Source organism: Quercus lobata, chromosome 2 (assembly GCF_001633185.2).
Source record: "Quercus lobata isolate SW786 chromosome 2, ValleyOak3.0 Primary Assembly, whole genome shotgun sequence".
Lineage (NCBI taxonomy): Eukaryota > Viridiplantae > Streptophyta > Magnoliopsida > Fagales > Fagaceae > Quercus > Quercus lobata.
In genome coordinates, this window is record NC_044905.1 from 65,833,120 (window position 1) to 65,858,605 (window position 25,486).

A 25,486-nucleotide genomic window follows, 5' to 3' on the forward strand; every position below is an offset into this window, starting at 1 on the left:
GGACCCAATTAACCCCTCCTCTAACCCATCAAACCAGCGCATAGCGACAGGCCCAAGACTGGAGGGGTGTACATAAAGGCCTCATTACTGACGTGGATGGCCATCTTCTGATTAAAGTGACTGACATGCTCCATGATATCAGTCCTTCCATTATAACCATTCTCCTCTACTCTCCTTCCCACTACTCTCCTTCCTTCTACTCTCCTTTCCCTCCAAACTTCCAAATATAGCACAAAAGAGAAACTTGGAAACATCTTAAAACGTTGGTCATACTCATAATTACAGGCTTCGAGTAAATCTCCATGCTCAGAAAGCATGGATATACGAACAATGACACCACAATTCCAAATGCTCACCGACATCCAATAATTTGATATAATGTGCTATTGAAATAACTATTTGCGGAGAAAGTAGAAAGAGAATGTGGGAACTTTTATCTTCTCAATCATCTCCTTTAGTAATGCCAATTAGACTAAAGTGGCTTAAGTAAATTTCAAATGTTAAATCACATATCACTAAAGAAGCCCCAAAATGAGAGAACAACTCATCCAAAACCCAACTATGGTGGCCTATGATACAAAAAGATCCTCGTGATGAAGAACAATCCTGTACAAAGTCAATAGTGAAATGGAAAAAGGATTGGCCTGGATGTAAGTCAAACAGAAAATGAATAGAAGCCCCAACTGCCATCTCCCCCAAATCAAACCACACTTAAAAATATCCTGAATAGATGCCTCCACATGCTTCAGCAAAGTGTACCCCGTGCAGTATGCCACTTTCACCAGGCTGCAGTTTACAAAGTCCGCCATATTGATGCAAAAGTGGAAAAACAATGAAGGCAGAGAGTCTCTGGAAACATCTTGTTGCCCTAAGTGCTCAAAGATTTTATTTACAACAGCTCCTTATCATAAAATGCAAGAAGCTGCTTCACATGATTATGCCAAGCTGCAACATTTTGCCCATCGACTGTAACCCAGTCAACAACAGTTGACGCTGGCTGCTCCCACCATTCATCAAGCTGCAGTCATGCACAATACACAGATAAATATATATAATTAAAATAAAAAAGTAAAGAACAAAAAGCAATGATTAAGCCACCAACTGACTGTAATGGAAATATAATCAATCTTTCATAATAGTCAAATACAACTCATGCACCCTTGTGTATAAGGGGAGAGATGCCTTTTGGCCCTAAGACAATTGACCTGAAGTACAATTACTCTCACCCATCATTGAAATTAAGTTAAACATATAAAGACATTTTGCAGAAAAAGCTAATAATGACAAACTACAGCAAAGATATGGAAGCAGGGACAGTGATTGGTCATCTGAAACATAGACGCAGAAATACCGTTTAGGCTGTTTAGCATATATGAGTTTAAACAGAGAGTTTCAAAAGTCATGCATACAATTTGAAGTGCTGAAGGAACATAACGCTGTATAAGGGATTGAAGTTTTTTAAAAGGTTAAAAAAAAAAAAAAAAAAAAAAAAAAAAAAAAATAAATAAATAAAAAAAAAGGCTCTACACATTTTTAAGGTAGATAAAGATAACATCAATTTTATGTTATCAGTGATTTACAAGCATGAACAAGAATGCTAACTGTTCAATTTAGAAAATATCCTACAGAAGTAGCTTCATACTTCTACTTGGAATTAATCTTTTGCTCTTGCCATACTACTTTGAAACTCAGCCAATTTCATTAGTTCCTAAATATGATATGGCAAACACAATTGGGCATCCATCGAATGCAAAGTAAAGGAAAATTAATTGTTTCCTATGAAGTATGCAAACAAAGCACAAGGAAAAGCAGTCAGATAATCATTAACTATCATCCCTAGATTTTGAATCTCAATAAGAAATTATCACAAGTTACTCAAGCTGCACCATATCAAAGCACAGCAACTAAATGTGCCAATGCAAGGAAAAGGACAAAATAAGATCTACCTAATAGATTCTTACATCATGCTTACCAAATTCAGAGATTTGGCCAGAAAATAAATTACCCATGCTGTCTCCCAAACAAAGAATCTTAACCATACTCTTTTTTTCCTGAGAAGAAAAGGGCTCTTTTTTTGTGCAAGGGACCAGCCATGGCAACTGTCCCTAGGCATGGCCATAGTAGCTCCTCTATTCTTTGAGAAACCAATGCCTTGGGGCCACAAGTACTCCCTTAGGTGGTTGAGCCATAACCTGACCTCAGCCCCAATCAGAGCACTAATGGTTTCAAGAAGTAGAAGGCATTAGTCCATAAGAAAAACTAGAATACCCATACTAATTTAACTCCCAAAATGTTAAAATTTATTTGTAAATTAATCCATTTAAAATATAGAACCTCAAATAGTTCATAAAATCAAGCAAAGCAGCAAAAAAGCTCTGTGTGTGCATGTGTTTTGTTGTTTTGGGGGAGGGGATGGGATGGGAAGGAAAGAGAAAATCAGTAATCACCCCTCATCCCACCCACACTCTCTATTTCTCAACCAACAAAATTATGCATGAGAGAGAGAGAGAGTAAAATGCATGACATAAAACATACAGACAGTGCTTCAACAGATGACTAATTTTTTTACCAATGGTAGTTACTCACCAAACCCCTAACATATTTACAATCTTCTGAAGACTTTTGAGCATTTGAGATTGCAGTCTTAAGCTCGGGCAACCATTTCTCCATGACAGTTTTTTCTTGTTCAGCAGCCAAATTCAAACAGTAGCTTGTTGTCCTGCAAGAAGTAGTCAATATTAAACAAGTCGTATTGTTATAAAGTTAGAAAATTGAGAGAGGCAAAAAAGTGACAGATAATTGCAATGCATATGGGATCATTCCTGATTGGAATGGCTTGATCATGTACAACAACTTCCAACACAGCACAAGGCAAAGAATGGAAAATAAATAGAACTAGATGTATGCATCAAAGGATACAGATATCAGCAATAAATTGAAACGGCCCAGACAAACAAAACAAACCAGATTGGTAGAATACCTAGCCTGGTCGTGTTTTTAAAGACACTCAAGTTATTGACCATAGTATTTTCAGTGAGGAAGATGGATGCTTAAAAAAGAAAAAACAAACAAACAAAATGCTAATCAAGAAGACACTTTCAGCTTCACCTTTCATATTCTTGTTGAGCACGGTAAGCATGGTTCAACAATGCGTGACCACTTTCAACAAGATCTTGCCGTATATGAACCAAATTGATTGCCTTTGCCAAGTCCTCCAACACGCTAGCCTCAGAACCACGAAGTTTCAAACAGAATTCCAGGGACTCCAATACTGATGATAAACTAGCATCTGAACCCTCCAAACCTGATTATGGTGTAAAAAAATTGAGTTGATGATTTAAAAAAAAAAACATGATAGCAGGCATATGCCCATCAAATGGCCATTCAACAATTACTACCATCATTGCTCAAATCAGTAGGGCATCAACCAAGTATTAATTGATAAGCAGTGATGGTCTCTACAGAGAAAAGCAAGTCTAAAGAACACTTGGTCAATGTTGATGCACACCAATCAAATGGACTTTAACCACCTTGCAAAATGAGGAAGTCCAGTCTAATAAACTTATATTTTATTATTAATAACACAAAATAAATTTATTAATTGACAATTCAAAAAAAAAAAATTAGAGGCTTTAAACCTAAGAAGCATGAACATGGCCAAGGACACAACACAGTGATACAGCAATTCTAGAAATATTAGGACACAACACAGTGGGGATAACAAAAATTAATTAATATATATATCTTTAGGTATATTATATTTATTTTTTGGCAACTTTTATGTTTATTTTTAAGTTTTCAAAATAAATAACAACTAACAAAAATATTCAAAACATATTTAAAATCAATGGAATATAATTTTTTCCTCCACACATGCAAGACCGTCCCTAATGAACATGTCAGGGATTTTGGAGTGTCTGTGTTTCTTATTTAAACTGTAGAACATACCACATCAACCATATATGCTTCCTTTGAGCCTTTTCATAGAACTCTATGAATCCAAGAATTTCCAGAAATTAGTTCTATGCTAAGAACCATGGACATGGACACGACATGACACAGGACACGGCAATACGGCAATTCTTGAAAAATTAGGACATAACACAATAAAGATTAATTTGTGTGTGTATGTGTGTGTATCTATATATAGGTATTTTATCTAGGAAGCAAGGACACTTCATTTGGGGTGTTGTATCCGTACCCATGCTTCCTAGGTAAGGGCTAATTTTTCAAAAATTGCTATGTCACCATATCATATCCATACCTATACCCATTCCCATACTTGTGCTTCCTCGTATTTTATACTTACGTCGTGTATAAGCACATTTTATGTTTATTTTAAAATTTTAAAATAAATAACTATCAAAATCTTTAAAAACATATCTAAAACACCCAAGAAGGTAACTAGGCCTGTTATATAAGCCATGACACTAGCATTTCTATATTAACGACCAAAACTCACCAGCAGGATATTGAAGGGCGGCTGAAACACGGCATATGGATGGAATTGCAGATAGATCCCTGGAACCGGCTCTTGCAGTCAACAAAGCCGCATTCTTTTCTGCAGCAGCAACAGCTTCAGGTCCAGTAGATCCATTAGCCCCCATAGACTCCAAGAGTGCCTGATGCAATTAAAGAGATAAGTCCAACAGCTCATGGATTCATGCTTTTACAGAAAATTTGAATCCCAGTGGCTGAAACCATGGCAAGTACACTAAAAAGTTGAGTTTCCCATACAATGATGCCATCATAATTAGTTACTAGTAATCAATTTTAGGAATCCCATTAGGCCATGACAACATTGTCAGCATCCAACTTGAATGTCAATGTATCACAGAATTGACAAAATATTATCAATGGTTTTTTATATAAGTGACAGAATGGTATCTATGGTATTTGAACCACAAAACTTTATAGCTCAAGCAATAAATGATAGGTTTCAGGTCCCGCAAAAGATGCAAATTGCTTCGTTGCAGGCAATGGTTAAGAAAAAGGTTCATGAGTTTTACAAAATGTATCTCAAGAGCCATGAGGACCATGACAATAACAATCCATCACAAATTTCAGTATAAAGGAATCTTTCTCTAGATTAGGATGTTCGGCAGTTCCATGAGTTCAGGGTTTCTCAAACTGAGGGAAAGATTATTCAGTCAGCATAAGTTTATATGATAAGAAAAGGATGCAACTTTTGACACGTATACAGTGAGGCAGCATTAGCAATTCCAATTTATCACTAGCACTGGGCATGGCTTAGAAATGTGACACCAAAGACATGTAACCCTGCCTTAGAATGCAGCACCTCTTGATGCATATTCTTTTCTTTACAAAAACTCGTTAGAACTATTTTATTATAGATTTACATTCATGCCCAACTTAGACACAATGAGCAAACCTAAGTATGATCCACTATTAATCTCATGTGACTACTAATTGATTCTTATCTAACTCTGTTACATCTTCAAAACCTACTCTTCTCTACTTCAACAGATTTGAACAATTGAGTCTCACCTAAAAATAAAAGGATCTAAAACTACTACAAAAATCAATGACTGTTAATTAGCAATTGTAGTTACCTATAGAAAAATTAGTCAGATTATAAAATGGCATAGTTGATTACCAGCAATATCCATAGTCCATGCTCAATGAGAATAATATACAGATTACCTCCTCCACAAAACAACCAAACCAACAATTTCCATAAACAATGATTGCTCAACATTCTACGGATAAGTTGTTAATTGAATTTAGCATTAAATTGTTCCATCATAGTTTCAAAAACCTGTGGGGTTGATGGAAGCATGTAGAGGCTATTATCAGGACTTTGATAGAAAGCAGAAACTTCTTTATCAATAAGATCTTTTGCACCATTGGAAATGTCCATGACAACTGAGCAAGCTGGAATTATAGTGCTTGATGCATACTCCCTTGCAGCTAATGGCTGCTGATTCCAGAATGCAGCGGCATCCTACAAGATAATGAAATTACCAGAAAATCATTTATGACAAATAAAAAAGCTATATACTGTTGAAATTATTTTGCTTAACTAAAAGAAACAACAGCCAAAAATGCAAAAAATGAATCCATATTTTATTTTTACAATATAAATATATTGCCGCAGGACATAAATGAAGATTAGAAAACTAAACATTAATGGTAAAAATGAACATAAAAGCCCAGATAGCTATTGAGAGCCCCCTATCTGTATATGGAAAACAATCTAAAATAATGTTCACCATTTGTTTTTGGTTGGTAAGCTAACGTTGTGCCTGAATGAGGAATTTTGAAATGGAATTTTACTCAGTTCTAATGTTCAAAAAAAATCCATGGAATTTTCAAGCATCTAAATCCAAAGCCTAAATTCCATGCAGAGAGGTACCCTTAAAAAAAAATTATAATTTAAATTGTGGTGGGCCCATGTGTGAGGTGGTAGGCTAATTTGTGATTTTTGTTGTATCCGTAGCTTTATTGAATTTCTCAATGCTATACAAAATAAATAAGACCATCCAATTTCTACAGAACAACAAATTATGCCCTAACAAAGCCTCCAAACAGAGCTGTGGTTTTACAAGAAATTTTAAAGTTGAGATATCTTACCATGTTAGCCTTAAGAAGAGCAGTATATATGGTTTCAAGTTCAGATCTGCGGGCATCAAATTCTTCAATCTTCTTCCATTTCTTTTTTAAAGAATCTTCAGCTTCTTTCCTCTCTGCACATAGTTTATTCAAACGCTGTATTTCAGCCATCAGAGTGTTCAAGCTAGCCCTCAACCCTGCAGCTTCTCGCTCCTTAGCCCAGACCTCCAACTGTACCAACAAAGAAGCAGAATATGAAGCAGCCCAACTAGTACCACCCAATAAATCAAAAAAAAAAAAAAAACAGTCCTCCCTCCTTTGACATTCCCTCCATTCTTCGCATAAAAAAAATTTTGAAATAATGTCCAGCCCATCAAAAACCTAATAGAAATTTAAAGATAAAAAGGGTACCTATTATATTATTACCCCATATCTTGCATATTTTCTGTATTTAGTACACAAAATACATTTAATGTGAGTCTACAATGGTTTTACACATCAAGTACCGTTCGATTGGATTTAACTAAGGTGTAGAAAGTTGTGTAAAGACACTGCATCAAGACAATATTCAATAATCAAGAAATGCACCTCAAGATTATGCGCAACATACGAGCATCAAGAATTTTTGTTTTTTTTGATAAGTAACAAATGAGCATCAAGAATTGGTCCCCCAAGAATGACATGTTAACATGCACAAAAATCTATAAAGTAGGAGTACAATAAATGTTTCTGAGAAAGAGAGGATAATGGAAACTAGCATATTAAAAGTTACATGAACATGGCTCAACATATGGTCATCAGTTATCACCTCTAAAGGATCCACACAAATGGCCATAAAAATGTGTCAACTGGGATGACAATATTGATGAGTTTTATTATCCTCTTCCATCTGTTTCACACTAGGGTTATCCAAAAAAACATAAGGTTACATGATAAAATACAAGGCTCAACATAAGGTTATCACCTCTAAAGGATCCACACAAATGGCCATAACAATGTGTCAACTGGGATGACAATATTGATGAGTTTTATTAGCCTCTTACATCTGTTCCACACTAAGGTTATCCAAAAACAATTCCAAAAATATGCAGCAAGTAGCCTGGAAGTAGTTCACCAACTTCACAAACAATTTTTTCACATTAACTAACTAGGATACTAAAGAGATGAATGACATTGAATGCATTAGAAAATTTTGATCGTAAAATCTCATGCCCATTGATATTATGTTTACAAAAGTGGAAACCCATAAGTAGTTTCCCTTAACTACATATCCTCTACAAATAATCACAATACAAAGATATGTGCCTTCTTTTTGCATGAAGTAGTATTTTTACAATCAAACTTTTATTACCTATCAAAAAAAAAAAAAAAAAGGATATGACCTAAGAGTCAACACCTAGGCCTGGCTTGAAGTCAGCATCAAGCGAGGAAACCACTAAGAGTTAGCACCTAGTTCTAATCGGCTAGAAAACCCTAATTGCTTCTAAGTTGCCTATAAAGGATTGCTAAACCCTAGTTCTAATTGGCTAGGAAATCCTAATTGTCTTGTTAAAAAAATAACCTTGCTTTCAAATTAAAATACTAATAACCCAATAAACTACTAGGATCTAAAACATAAAAACACAACTGAGTTACAAACATAAATAATACTAAATAATAATCTTCTTACGTCTCCTATATCATTCTCCTCTGGTTGGAGAAAACTCGACCTCGAGTTTTAAAGCATTGAAGGATTAGGATGCTAACAAGTAACACTTGCTTCAAGTCTGGAATCACCTTAGGGAGCACAGAGAAAAGAAAAACCTTGAATTCCACCACGTCAAACTCTTCTAGAATAACAAAAACAATGTGTGGAATCAACATAATCTTATCTTGAACCATTGGAAGCACTATGTTATCCACTTTCTCCACTTTAGCAAATTGTTTGTCTTCATGCACCATGGAAGGCTGATCAAAAGCAGATTCATTAGCTTCCAATATCACATCATGTGCTCCCTCTAACATAATACTATCTTTAGAAACCATCTCTTCAACTTGCTGCTCTTTAATAGATTTGTTTCTTGCACGCATGTTAAAGCAACACTTGTAGAGGCATGTACATCTTTGTCAACATTAGGTTTTGGCATTACTTGAGGATTCTCCACTACCAAGATATCATCATCAATGTTGTCTTCTATGGGGGCAGCAATAATTTCATTCCTTGGTTTCCCAATTGAATCGGTTTGAGTCTTCATTTGCTTCATCTAAGCAATCGAGTCTTGAACACCTTTCATGAGCTTTTTAGATAATTCATTTAATTCCTTGCATCAACGAAAGGTAGATTGTTCAAAAGTGCACTGAGGACATGAAATGGGATGAGGATTCATCGTATTTGCTTCAACTTGAAAAGCACCACACTGAGATTGGGGTAGATACTTAGCTCGAAAGTATGGTGACAAATACTCATCACAAAGCTTTTCTTTCATATCTTCCCACACACTAATGGTATGTTCGTACTTTATATTTGCAGAAATATTCAAGATCCTCCCAAAATAGTTGTGCTCCACCTCTTAACTTCAACTTTGCATATCTAACCTATATCTAACCTTTACGTTATCCGCAAAATTTTCTTGCTCAAAGAATTGCTCCATCCCATTCATCCAGTTGACAAAATCCCATGGATTGTTTTTACAACCATCAAAATAAGGTGTTTGTGATATTACCATAGCTCACTGGGCAAAAAGATTTTTGCCAACTTGACTTGTTAAGTTCGGCCACTAAAGAAGGCACTGCCATGGCGCTAACCAAATAAAGCTTCACTATTTGAACAGCAATAGAAAAACCCAATCAACGTGGACTGGATTGTGTGGGTTTTTTTTTTTTGCTGGGGCTAGTGGGACAAGCTGAGCTTTTTTCTAATAAGATGGGTCGGGTAAAATCTCTTTACAAGATAAACTAAAGGGGTGAATTTAAAAAATAGAAAGACTCAGACCGGGCTGCGGGTTTCCTATTGATATCATCACTGGGTTGCTGATGGAATTGCAGCGGCATCGTACTAGTCAAGTGAGGGCCATGGCAGCAGTGGCTCTTGTGGCAGCAACGTCGATGGGCATTCAGTGATGGCAGTTCTTGTGATCTAGGAGCTTTGGTTTATTGGTGGCGTGGGTTTGGGATTTCTGTGTGTAGAAGAGCATGACAGTGGAGAAAGGATTTTTGGACTGTGGTGGTGGTAGAGCTGTCACTTGCAGTGATTGTTTATGGTGTGTGGGTTACTGTGGATTGATGGGATGTGGAACAAGGGATTTTGACAGTGGTGAGATGGTGGAGGTAAAGGGTGATGCCGGCAGGATTTTGTGGTGTTTTCTGTAGTAGTAGGCAAAGATATAATTTCTCAGTGGGTGGAAAATGCAATGGCTGAAACTTTTTTTTTTTTTTAAGTATTTTCTGGTTCGGATTGACTGCGGTGATGCTTCAAACAGATCAGTGTTTGCTTTGATACGAAAACTGATGCAAGACAACCAGAACAAAATTAAACAACAAGAAAATAAAGGATATGACCTAGGAGTCAGCACCTAGGCCTTGCTTAGAGTTAACACCAAGCAGGAAAACCACTAAGAGTCAGCATCTAAGATGAACCTAGAGTCAGCACTAGACCAAAGAGAGACCAAACGGCCATTTTTTCGTTCATCAAAATATCAATCATCTCCTCAAGGACTCAAGGAGTACAATAGGTTGCTTATAAAGGATTGCTAAACATTAGTTCTAATTGGCTAGGAAACCCTAATTGTCTTATTACAAAAATAATCTTACTTCCAAATTAAAATACTAATAGCCCAATAAACTACTAGGACCTAAAACAAAAAATTACAACTGACTTGCAAACATAAATAATACTAAATAATAATCTTCTTGCGTCTCCTGCATCACATTGATTATTTTGTTATGAAAAATCAACAAGAAAATCTTGGTTTCAATATCTCATGCCCAATAACCATTATGGTTGTAGAACTCAAATGTGCACCATGTATGTCTAAAATCAAATTTCTTATCACACTAGGAAAAAGGGAGAGGGAAAAAATAAAAACAAACATAAATTTCCTCTTCAGTTTTGACATATGTGAAACCTACCAACAGTTTGCCTTAAGCAATGTAGGAGGTGCCTCAATAATTGTATAAAAAGATCTAACAACAAAACTCTTGATCTGAAAAACACAGTGTTCCACTTTAAACCAACCAAGAACAGAATATTGACAGTCAGGAATCAAATCTATTATAACAGAAAGAAATATCTATTTTTTAGTAAAAAAATTACCTTAAAGGAACAATGACATGGAACAATTATGAAGAAAACAAACTCTAATGATGGCAATGTTTTAGCGAAATCATTAATAAATGGTAACTGGAACCATTTTATCCACATACTTACCTCAAATTGCCTAAGACTACCCACATTTTGCGATGCACCTCCAACACCAAGTGAATTTGAGGAAACTACATCATTACTTCCATGTAAACGTTTTACAAGTTTTTGACACAAGTCCCTAGCCTCTGCAGCTTTATTCCGTGCATCTTCAGTAGCCAAAAATTGTTGAACATGAGCTTTCTGTGTACAAGAAGACATACTAGAATCAATTCAACACCTTAAAGAAATCAACTAGAGGGGGGGGGGGGGGAGGGGGGCGGGGAAGAGAGCAGATGTAGATTGGGAAAGGTTAAATTGAAGCACTTTTCAAGTTAAAAAGGTGTGAGTTTGGTTCTAAAACCAGCTTAAACCCATTTTCAATGATATGCATGAAGGCTTTTACTGGGATGGAGAAAAAAAAGGTGTGTGTGAGAGAGAGAGAGAGAGAGAGATGAACTTAATAAGAACAGATATAGAAATATAACTACTTACAATTTGAATGAAATTTAGAACATAAAGATGATTAGTTCAAGGTCCAAAGAGAGCAATAACAAAGTAGCTTACAGATAACTCTTATTACAAGGCCTCATAAAAACAACTATGCAAATAACTACCATCTAAAAAGGACCTGTCTTTCAAGAAGTTGATTTTGAGTTCCCCTAGAAGGTGCATCTCCGATCTTTCCATTGCCATAAAGCTGATAGTGTAATGGCGAGCTCACATCCGGAGAAGAAACATCCATGACTGTGTTGTTCTCATACTTGTACCTATTAAGAAATCAGAAAGTATCTATTCATTAAAAACGTGTTTCTTCATTGATAAAGAGACTGAAACTTCACCAGAAACATAAAACCAGGAAAACGCCTCATTAATCTGACCAGTCAAGAAAATCAAGTATCACCTGGGACAAAATCACAAAATGGAACAAAAATGAAGCTCATTGATGACAAAATTCAAACAAAGGAATAAATCATGCCAAAAAATTTCTACATAGTATATAAACAAATATGTCACTTCAAAACTGTCTACTAGTAAGGGTCCACTTTGATTAGACGTTCAAAACAGTGCATTTTTAAAAAACAGCAATCTTATAATGTGCATTTTGAAATCACAGTTAAATTGTTTGGTAAAACTTGTGAAAAACTGTTGTTTCTGTCGATTGAGCGTTTGGATAATTTTAGTCTAAAACTGTTGTTTTGGGTACAAATTACCAAAAAGGACTTAAAAATGCTATTAAGGTAATCCTGCCATTTTTTTAATGCAATCAATGTTAAAATTTGTAATAATAATAATAATTGGCTGTTTTTATTATTATATGAAGATACTAATAGATTCACACACAAAAAAATTAAAACGAATAAAACAATGCATTAAAGATTTATGATTGATCGTTGCATTGCTCCACTAGTCTTCTTGGTCGCCACATTTTTTATTCATTCATCTCTTCCAACAGCTAATCATGCTTTCTTTGACTTCTATCCACTTGTTGGCTCTCAGGCTACTTTTCTTTCTTTGATAGGTAATAAAAGTTTTATTGATAAGAAAAGTGAAATGTGTTTAAAATAGTAAACTCACTACACTTGAAGCGAATACAAACAAATCAGAGCGAAGAGTTAACAGAAATAAGGAAATCAGACATGGAAATACAGTGTGTAAAACCCTAAATACGAGACCACTCAAATAAAGTCCTATCTAACAAAGGCTTCAACAAATCTACAGGTCTCTCAATGTCCTCAAATGTTCAAGCATTGCTTTCCTTCCAGATTAACCAAATAAGACATGCTCTCAAGCTACTTTTCTCAATTATGTTGCTTTGTTTCTGCAAAATCCTTACAAGTCACTAGCTTATATATCACTTTGTCCAATATTTTTATTAACACGCACACACATGAAAAATTCAATTTCCTCGGTCAGGTTTGATTTACAAAGTAAGCCATTTTTGGAGCCCAGCACTCAAATTTGATTGCTGTAAGGTTTATGGAGTAGAGTTCTGAATCCTTGCAGAGTATGAGATTGAGATTTGAGTCATGTATGGAATCCTTACTAGTGAGATCTTTTGTTAACTATTTACAATGACGGTTACGTGATATTTTTGTGCATAAATACCAGCTTCTAGTATTTTGGTCATTTAAGCAAATGTTTTAAGGATATTTTCGGAATTGACACCCTAAAAATATTATGTGTGAAAACGTGAATATACAATTTGAAAGTAGCATTTTCAAAAAAGTTGGGAGTGACCTCAGATTTTAAAATGCGGGTTTTGGAAATTTTCAAAAAACACAATTTTTCTGAAACTACAGGACCAAACACAATATTTTTCACCCTTTTTGTAAAAAACGCACTTTTACTACACAAAAACAGGGGATCAAACAGACTATTATCCACTTCAACTTGTGGACACACAGATGGATGGACGAATTACTGGAAATTATGATCCATTTCTTGAGCACGACAAGATATCATTTAAAATGAATAGCAAGCATCCTATAAATCAAAATCAAAATCAAAAAATGAGAAATGTAATGTTGCTATATATACCACTATGTATGAGTTAATTTGAAAACCGAAAACAGCATTTCATATAGGCACATTATCTAAGAAAGATCTTCGAAAGATTGTGAAGTTTAACGCCCAGTCATTAGATCCTCGAAAGCTTGTGATGCTTAACACCCAATCATTACGCTGGGACTCATTAGTGTGCTCTCATTTATTAGTGACTAACTGAAACCTTTTTTTTATCAGTAATAAGTTTTATTGATATCAAAAAAGAGACACCCTAGTACACAAGGAGTGTACAGGGGTCAACAAGTCAAGTACAAAAATTACAAGAATCAAGAAAATCAAGAAAAGAAGAGAATGATTGCTTTCGCAAAGCAGTCAACCAATCCAATAATTGTTCTCCATTGTTTAATGTGGTGTCTTTGGAGGGAAAGAAATAATAGGTGTTTTGAAGATAATGAGAGAACCATACCAAACCTCAACAAACAACTGAAACCTACTAACTTCTAGTGATTAGAAGATTGGCCTCAATCCTTCTCCATCAGATATTCAGATGTAGCATAGGAACATAACAGACCTCAGAGGTAGATGTAACCTAATAAGGGAACAAAATTTGTGTAACTAAATCCATTAAATTTCTGACACAGACCAGCTAACTAATAAAAATTCCAGAAAAAAAAAACTCTGTTGTGAGTGAAACCAAGTATGGTGAGTTTAGGTGAAATGGAAGTATAAATCATAACAGAGACAAGATTTCTGTGATTGGCCTTATGCATACGTCCATGGGCAGCAAAGACAAGCTTCACTAACAAAGTAAGGAGATGGGGTACACCAAATCTTGCTCTGTCTCAATGGAAGCAAAGAGAATTTTTCCTTGTCCTAATATCTAGTCATGGCACACATGACAGAGCACTACAAACAAAAGCACAATCTGAATATACACTCCAAAGTTGGCACAAAAACTCCAATCCGAATAAAAGCCAAAGTCGGCTGAAGGTGTAAAACATATGGGATAAACTATGATATGGGTGTGCAGCATGATGTTCCATGCAACTTAGCACCAATTCAAGCATCAACAAACTCCCCTTAAGAGCCAAAATAACCAAGAAAAAAATAACACTTGATGTTCATGAATAAAAAGGCTAAAATCAAGGTTAACTTTGGATACAATTGGGAAAATATTTAAGCTGGCTCATAAAAAGCATGTCTTCAAACAACCATTTTTTTTAGTTAGTTAGAAAAAATGAGTAATATAAGCATAAATGATGAATTCTTTAGCAAAGAATGACAGAATAAAATCAATAAAACCAGTGGAACACCCTCAAATCTAACTTGATCAAGAAGAAAACGACCCCATGTCAGCAAATAGAGAAATAAATTATATACACTACCCCATAGGGATGCTAAATAGGGACACTGCAGCCTTTAAACCAAAGATGAGTATAAATCCCATAAAGGACCTTAAACAAATTAACATATTTCCAAGATGCTTGAGTTGACATCGTTGCCATTAACCCAAAATATAATACCACATTCCGATTCTCAAAGCTCTACTCAAATGAATAGTCAAATCCTCCACCTTCTTCCAGCAACACAACCCTGTATCATAGCCCATGCTATCCAAATTGGTGTACGAGAAGGAATAATAGAGGAATAATGAGGGAACAGAATAAGTAAGAGCATTTGTTGCTGAAGTAGCAAGAGCAATTTAAGGCACCAAATAGAGCCCATTAGGGCTGTTCACTGGTCAGTCAAGCTCAGGAATGGGTTAAAGCCACCACTCAACCCAACCATGTCAAGTGAGGGGAGATACGAACCTGCCACCAATTGATACTATTAGGCCACTCAACCGGATTGAGTGTTCAGATCACCAGTAGGTTATGACAGTTTCATCTAGTGGGGATGGCGGTTGAACGACAAGGGAGAGAGGAGAGTTTGGCATTGCTCCTTGCCAATCTGGGATCATTGGTGATGGGTCTGGGGCTGCCTGTTAGGAACCCAGTGGTTCCTAAAGGAGATGGATGGGAAGTGCATGGAAATGGATGAAAATTATATGGAATTTGACTTAATTCATTTTATTCAACCTCCAAAGAATTATTAAGGGAGAAAGGAAATGCCAAAAGCAACAAATTGCTTTATTATTCAACACAATACAAAGGGGACTACATGGATCTATTTATAGATAACTAGCCCTAATCTAATTGGCCCACATGGCTTAAGACTATTGGTTAATTAATCTCCCATGTGACAAAAGTGATTAGTGTGCTAGACTACTAACCAGCTTTTTACTTATCTAATTGTAACTAAATTTCCTAATCTAATTCAACCCTTAGGATCTCATCCATCTAAACTATATTTGGGATTCCTAACACTGCAAGTGCCAAGGTCAACCGGAAGGTTTTTTTTTTATATAGGTAATAAAATTTATTAATAAAACAAGTTACTTCATGCTCACGATGATGAGCATTGTGTAACCTAAAAGAACTACAAAAAAGTATGCACAAAATGAAAGTGATTTTGTAAACTCTATAAGATTGTTGCTAGCTGTAAGGCCCCACGCACGAGACCAACATTGCTTCCAATTGATTCATTCTTTCAGTTGTCTGCATCTTCAAAAGTATCATTATATCTCTCCTTCCACAATAACTACATCAAGCATAACAGTATAACGTACCAAATCTCCGAAGTTTGCCTCCCAAACCAATTCCTCCACCCAAACAAAAGATCAGCCACATGCCTTGGTAACACCCACCGGATCCCAAAGGTTCTAAAACCAAGCTCCACAAATCATAGGCTACATCACAGTGAATCAACAAATGATCTACCATCTCTCCACTAGACAAACACATACAATGCCATCCAACTTAGGTAAGTCTTCGCTTGTTAAGATTATCACAAGTAAGAATCTTCCCTCAAGCTGCTGTTCCAAAAATAGATGAGACCTTAAGCCTTAACACACCAAGTACTCTTTCAGGGAAAAAAAAATTTGGTGCACCTCAAATAACCTCATAATACGAGAAAATAGTGAAGACCGATTGGAAGTTTGAAACAAGAGAGAAGGGCCGCCATAGGATGGTGGGGGAATATATGGGAGAGTCAGGTTATGCAGGTGGCAAGCGCCTACACCCCACCAGCCGACCGATAAAAGTCAGGTTTAAAGGCCAAAACAACCCACTGCAGATCAAGTTGAAACCATTTGTTTGCCATTGGGTCAAGTCGGATCAAACGGATGAGTCGAATGGTTCAATTATGTGAGCAACACTATGATCCATTAAAACTCAATTATATATAGATTCCATTGCAGCTCGCAAAACCTGCTCCAAGCTTTGCTATAAATTTGGGAGCGTATAGCAAAACATGAAAAGTGCAGTATAGGACCAAACAAAGCTTGGTTACTCTATCTAAAAGCAATGATGAGTAAAGCATAAAGAAAATTTTATTTTAATTTATTTTTATTCAATTCTAGATGTCAATTGCATATTCATTGGTCAAGTAGATTTTATTTAAGGTCTTATTCATTAATTAAGTTAATTACTATTTTATTTAATTTCCTAGAGTCAAAGAGTGTATTTTTGTAAGTCAATAACCGGGCTTCCCTGAGTCAAACACGAATACACCATAAAAGATCATTCAAGAAGACCTCAAAAGATCATAACAAGAAACTTTTTAAATGTATGGTAGATAAGGCTAGCAACAATCTCATTAACAAACAACAATCGAAGATTCCCACAAGTACTAAGTAGAAGACTTTAATTAGATATCACCAACTGAAGAACCAAAGTCAAACATTGAAAAAGCAGAACCAACACTAAGGAGAGTCATATAAGCACAAATAAACACAAAAAGAATGTTTAGTTATACCTTAGAGTTTCTGCATCAGCTCTAACATCAATTTTCTCGATTTCTCTAGAAATAATAGTCTTCAGCCGTAAAGCATATGCAGTAATTAACTGAAGCAACTGAGGAGGACTCTTCAAGCAATTTGCAATAACAGTTCTAACCTCATCAGGTATTTCACCATCAAAATCAAATCCTAACTTGGCTGCTTCCAATTGAGGATTCAAATGAATGCCATTTCCTTCATAAGCAGGAAAAGAATTGCGTATTTTTTCAATCATATGCAGAGCAAGAGATTCACATGCCTTTCGGATATTTCTTTCCCGATTGGTTTCGATAACAATGACATCATCTGCAGATTTACTGCCCTTAACAGTTGAATAAACTGCTTCTTTCTCACTGTTTAAACTGAAGCTGTTAAGCTCAACTGAAGAATCAACACTTAACCTTTGAGCATCCCTTGCTTGATTAACATAGTAACAGAGACGTTTGTGATACTCCGCAAATATTTTTGCTGCTTCATCACACTGTTGGTCATAAGCCTTCAGCATCACCTGCTTGTGCCTGCACTATGCGTAAGCATATATGAGACTGGTCCACATTGAAAACTCCAGATACATAGTACCCTTTAGAAAGATCCATTCACAGAAAAGGCCATGAATTTCATATATCAATGTGGTCCACATATCTCAAAAATATACATAATCATATGAAATTCAACACTACAATTTTATTCTTGAACATGTAGCCATGCACTTATTTGTTTTTATATGGAATAGATTCTCTATATATTTGAATAAGAAATAAGATGGTAGCTTATTTGAAAACACCATCAACTTCAGCACCTGATTCTTCAATAAAATTTACCAAGACCAACACGTAATGTTTAATTATTTGAATATCCATTGCAAGTGGGGTAGGTGTAAATAGGCTATGAAGCCAGCCCAATTAATTGCAGTATATTGCTTTGTAGGATTGAGTTTAAACATTAAATTGACAAATTACGAAAACACACCAACAGAAAAAGTAACACAGTTAAAACATTAACTACCAATATTGGGAAAAGGCCTATGCAATTCAGTTTATGGTAATTCATACTAATGCTGCTAATCTTCTTTCTTTTATTGATAAATTATACACATTATACCCAATGGGTCTTGCAATCAAATCCTCACCCTCCACCCCATTATTATCAGAGCAGGAAGTGCCAGTTGAGCTATCACTCATTGGCATCCTCCATCTACTTCAACAAACTCAGCGCACTTTCTCTTTGCTTACAATAAGTGGGTTGTGGTGATTTGAATTCAGATTCTCTACATGGGAGAGAAACCCAGTAACGCCACTAAACTACAAGGCTCTTAGCACTCTATCCACTTTCCAACGACCAAGAATGTGTTCAAAAATATTAAGTCAATATAACTATATAAGTACTAACACAAACTACGCAATGTGTAGAACTACAACCCTACATAATACACTCATTCCATTCCTCAATCTGTTCAACAAGCAAAAAATACATACGGTAAATGACACATTTTATAAAAAGTGAACAAACAAACCTGTAATTGGTGCGCTCATCAAGCATTCTCTTCCGCTCGGCCTCTTCTCTCGAAACCTCCAACATCTTAGCCCTCAAATCTTTTCTCTGTCTCCTCACAATATTCCTCAACCTCTCGACTTCCCTCGCCGCCGCGTCCCTCTCCTGCAACGCCGCCTCCCTCACCTCCGCCGCGCCCAATCCCTCCTCCACCACCACCGCCTTCTCCTTCCTCCTCCCACTTCCTCTACTCCTACCCTCCTCTTTCCTCAAATTCACCGAACTGCCACCTCCGCCGCCGCCTCCACTCTCTCCACCACCACCACCACCACCATGAACCGTGATGTTGCGGCGGATATTCTCGACGGTCTTCTCGGACTTGACGCGGGTGAGGAGGAAATTCCAGACGGGGATCATGTTGCCACGGCAAATCTTGCGGAGCGAGTCAATGGAAGGTAACTGTGACTTGCTGCTCGACCCGGTGTACGGACCTAATGGTCTGTAATTCATCTCCTTCTGAAGCCATTCCAGTATTGCCTCCGGTTGCGCCGCCGCCGACGACGACGACGACAACGAGCTCGTCGAGCCCTGATGCAGCATTGTTGTTGTGAGAGAATCAACCAAAACCCTAGGGCTTGCTTCGATCGGCGACTAAATCGGCATTAGGGTAAAATTTGAGAGAAATCTATCGAACGAGAAAGCGGAGTTGTTCGCATTTCGTGGAATTCGAGTTAGATCCGATTCAAATTGGTACTACGACTACGACTTGTAATTCCCAATTTTGAAAATGCTAATATATAGTAGCATATAATAGAGAGAGAGTGGCCGGCGAAGGAAAGAGAAGTGAGTGTGCCTGTGTCTGTGTCTGTGTCTGTGTCTGTAGTGTACAGTTTGTCCTTCAAGGCTGAAGAAGAAGAGATCAGAATCAGATATTTTTTTAAAAAAAATTGCTAAAAATATATAAAATTAAACCGTATGTTATTCCCGCTCTCGTATTTGTATGTACAGACAGACTACTGTCTCCCATTGGGTAATTTTTAATTTTGTTACTTAAATTTCAAATGTTTTAATTTGGTCCTAATGTTATCTTATCTACTATCATTTTAATTGGAGACATTCAATCCATAATGTCTGTTACTTTGCTCCTAAGGTCATTTGCTTAGGAAATACTTTTATAGACTTTTTATGAAAAAAAAAAAATTTAATTAATTTTTTATATTTTTTATAAAAGTTGCATCAAAATTTATCTAAATTAGTTCATTAAAAAATATATTAAGAGCATTGGTTAACCTGACCAAAAAATAAAGACATAAATTAACATAACTTTGTTTTTAGATATCCTCTTAATATATTGAGATAAACAATCTTACAAGATCAATAATTTATTGCAATCATCACCACAGACTCTCCAAAAAAAAAAAAAATCAGAAGGAAGGAGAAGCATTGGATGACTTGTAAAATTAGTTAAAAGGTAAAAATTAAAAGGAGGTTGTTGAGACTTTGGCTAGAATGACCAGGTTGATGCCACAAATCGATGTAGATAGCAGTTGAATCTCATAACATAAATTATGATTTATCTTGATGTAAACCTTATTAAACTAGTATGGAAACTCTTCTCTTTTTCTTTTTTTTTGATAACAACTTGCATGGAAACTTGACTTAGGAAAATATAGATGTGGGGTTTCAAGAGGGGCTGTTTGATGAAGATGGAATTTGGCAGGAGGGTGATAGAGCTGTGGAGGGTGTGGTGCTTAAATATTATTCTGACTTGTTCAAGTCTTCTTACCGATTAGATTTTGCTGAATTATTGGAAGCCATTGTTCCAAACGTCTCTACAGATATGAATGAAAGACTTACAGGTGATTTTCAAGGAATAGAGGTTCATAAAGCTCTTAAACAAATGTATCCTCTTAAATCTCCTAGTCCAGACGGTATGCCCCCTTATTCTTCTAACACTTTTGGCCTGCTATTGGGAGTGTGGTTACTAAAACTGTTTTGGATTTCCTTAATCTTGGTACTATTCCACCAAAATTTAATGAAACCCATATTGTTTTAGTAACAAAAAATAAAGATCCAAAGCATATTACTGATTATCGTCCTATTAGTCTTTGTAATGTGATTTATAAATTGGCCTTTAAAGTGATACTCAAAGCGCTTTTGTGCATAGAAGGTTAATTACTGATAATGTTTTGGTAGCTTTTGAAACTATGCATCACATCAATTCTAAGAGGGTGAAAAAATTGGAGAGATGGCTTTAAAGCTGGATATGAGTAAGACATATGATCAAGTGGAGTGGATTTGCTTGGATAAAATTATGGAAAAATTGGATTTCAATTCTAGGTGAAGGAGTTTGATGATGTAATATATCTCTTCTATTTCCTATTATGTACATATTAATGGTAAACCTAGAGGTAATATTATTCCCTTAAGAGGTTTACGGCAAGAGGACCCTTTGTCTCCTTATCTTTTTTTAATTTGTGCAGAGGGTCTTTCTACTTTGATTAAAAAATCTGTATAGGAAGGTAAGATGGAAGGGGTGGCTGTTGGTCGTGGTGCTCCTATTCTTTCACACTTATTTTTTGCAAATAATAGTCTTATTTTTTGTAAGGCTAGCTTGGAGGAGTGTGATTCTTTGCAGCATGTCTTAAAAGTTTATGAAGATGCTTTTGGCCAACAATTGAATAGGGCTAAAACCTCTCTGTTTTTCTCAAGCAATACAGATCAGCAACTTCAAGAAGAAATTAAGACAAGGTTTGAAGCTCAGATTATAAGATAGCACGAAAAATACTTTGGTCTTCCAACTTTAGTTGAGAGGTGTAGGGTCACAATTTAGGGCTCAAGCCCAAAAGGTAAGGGGTTTTGGTCCAAGGAGCCCAGAAACAATGAATTTGTAGAAAGTGGGTTGTAGAGCTAGGTCTTAGCGAGTTGGATAGCGATTGGTATTGGGCTATACAACAGTTGAACACAAGTAAAACACGTTAACATCCATAGATCTTCAGTTCGAGGAGATAAGATGAATATATGTCGATCACTGTTTGAAGATTATGGTCGCTTATACTGCTACAGTGTTCTCTCTTCTTTTTTCTCCGTCCATTCCTCATGAGGACTCCTCATCTTATATAGTCTTCTTGAAGCCATCGTGGTCTTACACTTGTTGATCATCTGGACCCTTACTTGAGTGCTTGTCCCATCGGACACCCTCTTTCAGCCTTCTGTGAGTTGTGGTGGCCAAGACAACACTGTTCACAGGTCTTCTCCACATTAATGTGGCCAAAAAAGTAGCTACAACGCATTTAATGCGGTAGCAGCAGCCTCTCCTTGGATATTTTATGTTTCATTATTTCCTATGGGTCTGTAGGACACATCTCTACTACTAATGTCTATTAGGGGGGTCCTTCTAATAGATAGAGTGCATGTTTGAGCCATATTCATCACATCCGAGGAGGCATCCCTCCTCGGACCGTCTCCCAAATGCCCCCTTGTCTACGAGAACTAGGTTGGAAATCCCTTTAGCATCCATTTTCTCTCCTCGGGCATTGCTAATTGTCCTGGATGGGGCCCAAGGCCCATTACATGATTTGGGGTCTTTGCCCCTACAGGAGGAATAAAAGAAATACTTTTAATGCTGTGAAGGAAAAATTGGCAAAAAAGTTAGCTAGATGGAAGGAGAAGTTGCTTTCTAAAACCGGGAAAGAAATTTTGATCAAGGCAGTTGGTCAAGCTATCCCAACATACACCATGAGCTGCTTCAAAATCCCTGATTCCCTTTATGATAATCTAACTAGTATGATTAGAAATTTTTGGTGGGGACAAAAATAGGATGAAAGAAAGATGCCGTTGTTGAGTTGGGAGAAGTTGTGTGTGCCTAAATCATGTGGTGGGATGGGTTTCAAATTGCTTAAGCCTTTTAATCTGGCTCTTTTGGCTAAACAGGCCTGGAGACTTCAGATGGCTAATAATACTCTTGTTTATAGAGTTTTTAAAGCACGTTATTTTAAGGATTGTGATTTTGTTCATGCCTCTTTGGGAAATAGACCTTCATATGTATGGAGAAGTATTTATGTAGCCAAAGAAATTGTTAAAAAATGGATGAGATGGAATGTTGGCAATGATCAAAAAATCCGAATATGGGAGGATAAGTGGATTCCTAACTCTCCTTCATTTAAGGTTATCTCCCCTAGAGTTCTTTATCCACAAATCTCTATGGTTAGTGATCTAATTGATGTTGGAGATAAGGGATGGAATTTTAGTTTACTTAAATATATTTTCCTTCCTTTTGAGGCAGAAATTATAGGAGGTATTCCACTGAGTACCCGACTTCTTGAAGATAAACAAATCTAGGCAAAGACTTCAAATGGTTTATTTTCGGTTAGGAGTGCCTATAAAGTTGCTATGGATTTGAGTAAGCCTATTGAATTTGCTTCAAGCTCAGATGGTGATAGCATGAGGCAGTTTTGGAAAAAGTTCTAGAAGATCCAAGTTCCTCATAAGATTCGACACTTTATTTGGAGGCAGCCTGTGATATTCTCCCAAACAAAGGCGAATCTAGTACATGGACATGTTATATTAGAGGGTGGTTGTGAGGAATGTGGTGATAATTTTGAATCCTTGCTGCATCTTTGTTGGGAATGTCCTAAGGCACATGAAACATGGATGTTATTTCAAAATTTCAATGACTTTGCCTCTGTGCAATTTAGGTGTTTTATGGATTTCCTATGGTTTATCTTGACGAAGGCAGATTGGTTGTGTGAAGATCAGGCTATTGCAATCACAATTTTATGGGCACTTTAGACAAATAGGAATGAAGTTCAGTATGATGGATTAAGGAAGAATGGGAAGCAACTAATTCTATGGTGTATACTCACTACTTGGAGGAGTAATGGGCGGCTGTGGAAGTCCCAATGAAGCTTTCTCAAGCTCATGTTTCAAAATGGGAGCCTCCAGCTTTTCCTTTTTATAAGGTTAACATAGATGGTGTTGTTTTTAAGGAACAAAAAGAAGCTGGAGTGGGGGTTGTAATTCGAGACCATGTTGGAAATTTTATTGTAGGTCTTAGCAAGAAGTTTCGGTGTCCTCTAGGAGCTATTGAAGTTGAGGCAAAGGCCTTTGAATCTAGTTGGGAATTTGCTAAGGATATGGGTATTCAGGACTTTGTTTTAGAAGGAGATCCACTTAATATTGTTCCTGCTCTTAGTGGAAATTCTCATGTTGCTTCAACAATTGCTGCTCTGAATTATGGGATGCAAGTTACTTCTTTTGAGTTTCGGAATGTCTTATTTTCTCATGTTCATAGGAACAGCAATATATCTACTCACCAGTTAGCTAAACATGCTTTAAGCATTTTTGACTTTTCTGTTTGGATTAAAGAGAGTCCCTTTTTTTTATTGTAGAGGCTCTTCTCCATGATGTATCTATTGCTCTTAATTATTAATAAAGTTTGTGTGTTTTCTATCCCAAAAAAAAAAAAAAAAATGTCTATTAGTTTTCCTCCAAAAAATAAAGTCCATTAGTTTTTTTTTCCCTGCATGTAGTGATAAACATGTCTTTTTTGTTTTTTTATTTTTTATTTTTTATTTTTTTATTATAGGAACATGTCTTTTTTGTTAATATTTATTAAACTCAATTTCTACCATCCTAAACGGACAGAATTTACAACTTGATTTTTTATTACACTTTCTATTAAGTGACTCGCCATATTATTATTGATTTGTTGCTTTCAAAAATAATAGTAAGTTGTTTGGTTGATAAAAAAACAATTTTACTTACTCTAGTCTAAAACCATGATTTTAAAAATTGGACTAGGGCAAAACCGGATTTGCCTCTAGTTCCCAATTTTTTACCGGTTTTGGGTATTTTTATCGAATCGAACTGGTACTCAGTTCCTGGTCGGTTCGGACTTGTTTTTAAAACCATGCCTAAAACACGTCTCCTATCCTCCAAAGTTGAAAGAGGTTTGTCTCATTAAAAAAAAAAAAAGGTTTGTTGTGGATGACATGAACAGGGTGCTCACGCAAGACTTTAAGGCAGATGAAGTAACCAAAGTACTCTAGCTCATATAAATATATATATATATATATATATATCTATATAGACCCAATAACGGCAACAAAAAGCCTTAGCTCGAAAGGACTACATGCACTTCTGATGGAAGATAAGGATATTATGATCCTAATGTCTCACATGAATTAAGTGTAAGTTTAATTGTATATGTATATAAGTTCTTGGAAACTTTCCCTTTGTAAGCCAGTTTTAAAGAGTGAGTTATACCGATGGGTTTGTATTAGAGGAGGAAAGACAACTACTTGGGATCGTAATGAACATACAAGGATAAAAACTTATTCACATTTTGTTTCTTTTCTTTTTTCTTTTTCTTTTTTGTGCAAATATTAGCCTTTTTCTTTTGCAAATATACAAAATGTGAGATCCAAAATATTCAAGAGATCTCTACGAATATGAAAAAGCCTCCTATAACAAATAAATAAATAAACAAATAGAATACCACACTCTTTTCAAGCCAAAATATTCGAGCACGTACAAGAAAAAATCAAGACAATGCTAGGAATGTTTACAATAAGCAATACTAGAAATACTTAGTAATGTTATCTTCTGTTGGAAGAGCCGAAAGATAAGCCTTCACAAAATTAAAGGAGCGAGCTTGG

The 25,486-nt window shown here is 36.1% G+C and overlaps 2 protein-coding genes across 2 annotated transcripts; one reads left to right on the forward strand and one right to left on the reverse strand.

Annotated features, from left to right (window-relative positions):
* Positions 1-407: 407 nt before the first annotated feature.
* Positions 408-19,777, reverse strand: LOC115976247 (AUGMIN subunit 5-like). Its single transcript, XM_031097420.1, has 10 exons — positions 18,850-19,777; positions 17,315-17,854; positions 11,583-11,721; positions 10,979-11,155; positions 6,595-6,804; positions 5,780-5,965; positions 4,463-4,622; positions 3,109-3,304; positions 2,587-2,719; positions 408-1,018 (listed from the first exon to the last, which is right to left on the reverse strand). Exons 1-10 carry the CDS (start codon positions 19,425-19,427, stop codon positions 890-892), a joined length of 2,448 nt encoding a protein of 815 aa, XP_030953280.1. The 5' UTR covers positions 19,428-19,777; the 3' UTR covers positions 408-889.
* Positions 19,778-23,728: 3,951 nt separating this feature from the next.
* LOC115968561 lies at positions 23,729-24,217 on the forward strand. The gene has a single exon (XM_031087981.1). It carries the CDS (start codon positions 23,729-23,731, stop codon positions 24,215-24,217), a length of 489 nt encoding a protein of 162 aa, XP_030943841.1.
* The last annotated feature ends 1,269 nt before the right edge of the window (positions 24,218-25,486 follow it).

Bases quoted from the DNA above. Each gene is read 5' to 3' on its own strand.
- LOC115976247 (XM_031097420.1), bottom strand. From the start codon at position 19,427: ATGCTGCATCAGGGCTCGACGAGCTCGTTGTCGTCGTCGTCGTCGGCG. The intron at 17,855-18,849 runs GTTTGTTTGTTC...CGCATAGTGCAG, and splicing joins GATGAGCGCACCAATTACAG to GCACAAGCAGGTGATGCTGA. The intron at 3,305-4,462 runs GTGAGTTTTGGT...CACCATAATCAG, and splicing joins CGCCCTTCAATATCCTGCTG to GTTTGGAGGGTTCAGATGCT.
- LOC115968561 (XM_031087981.1), top strand. From the start codon at position 23,729: ATGAAGCTTTCTCAAGCTCATGTTTCAAAATGGGAGCCTCCAGCTTTT.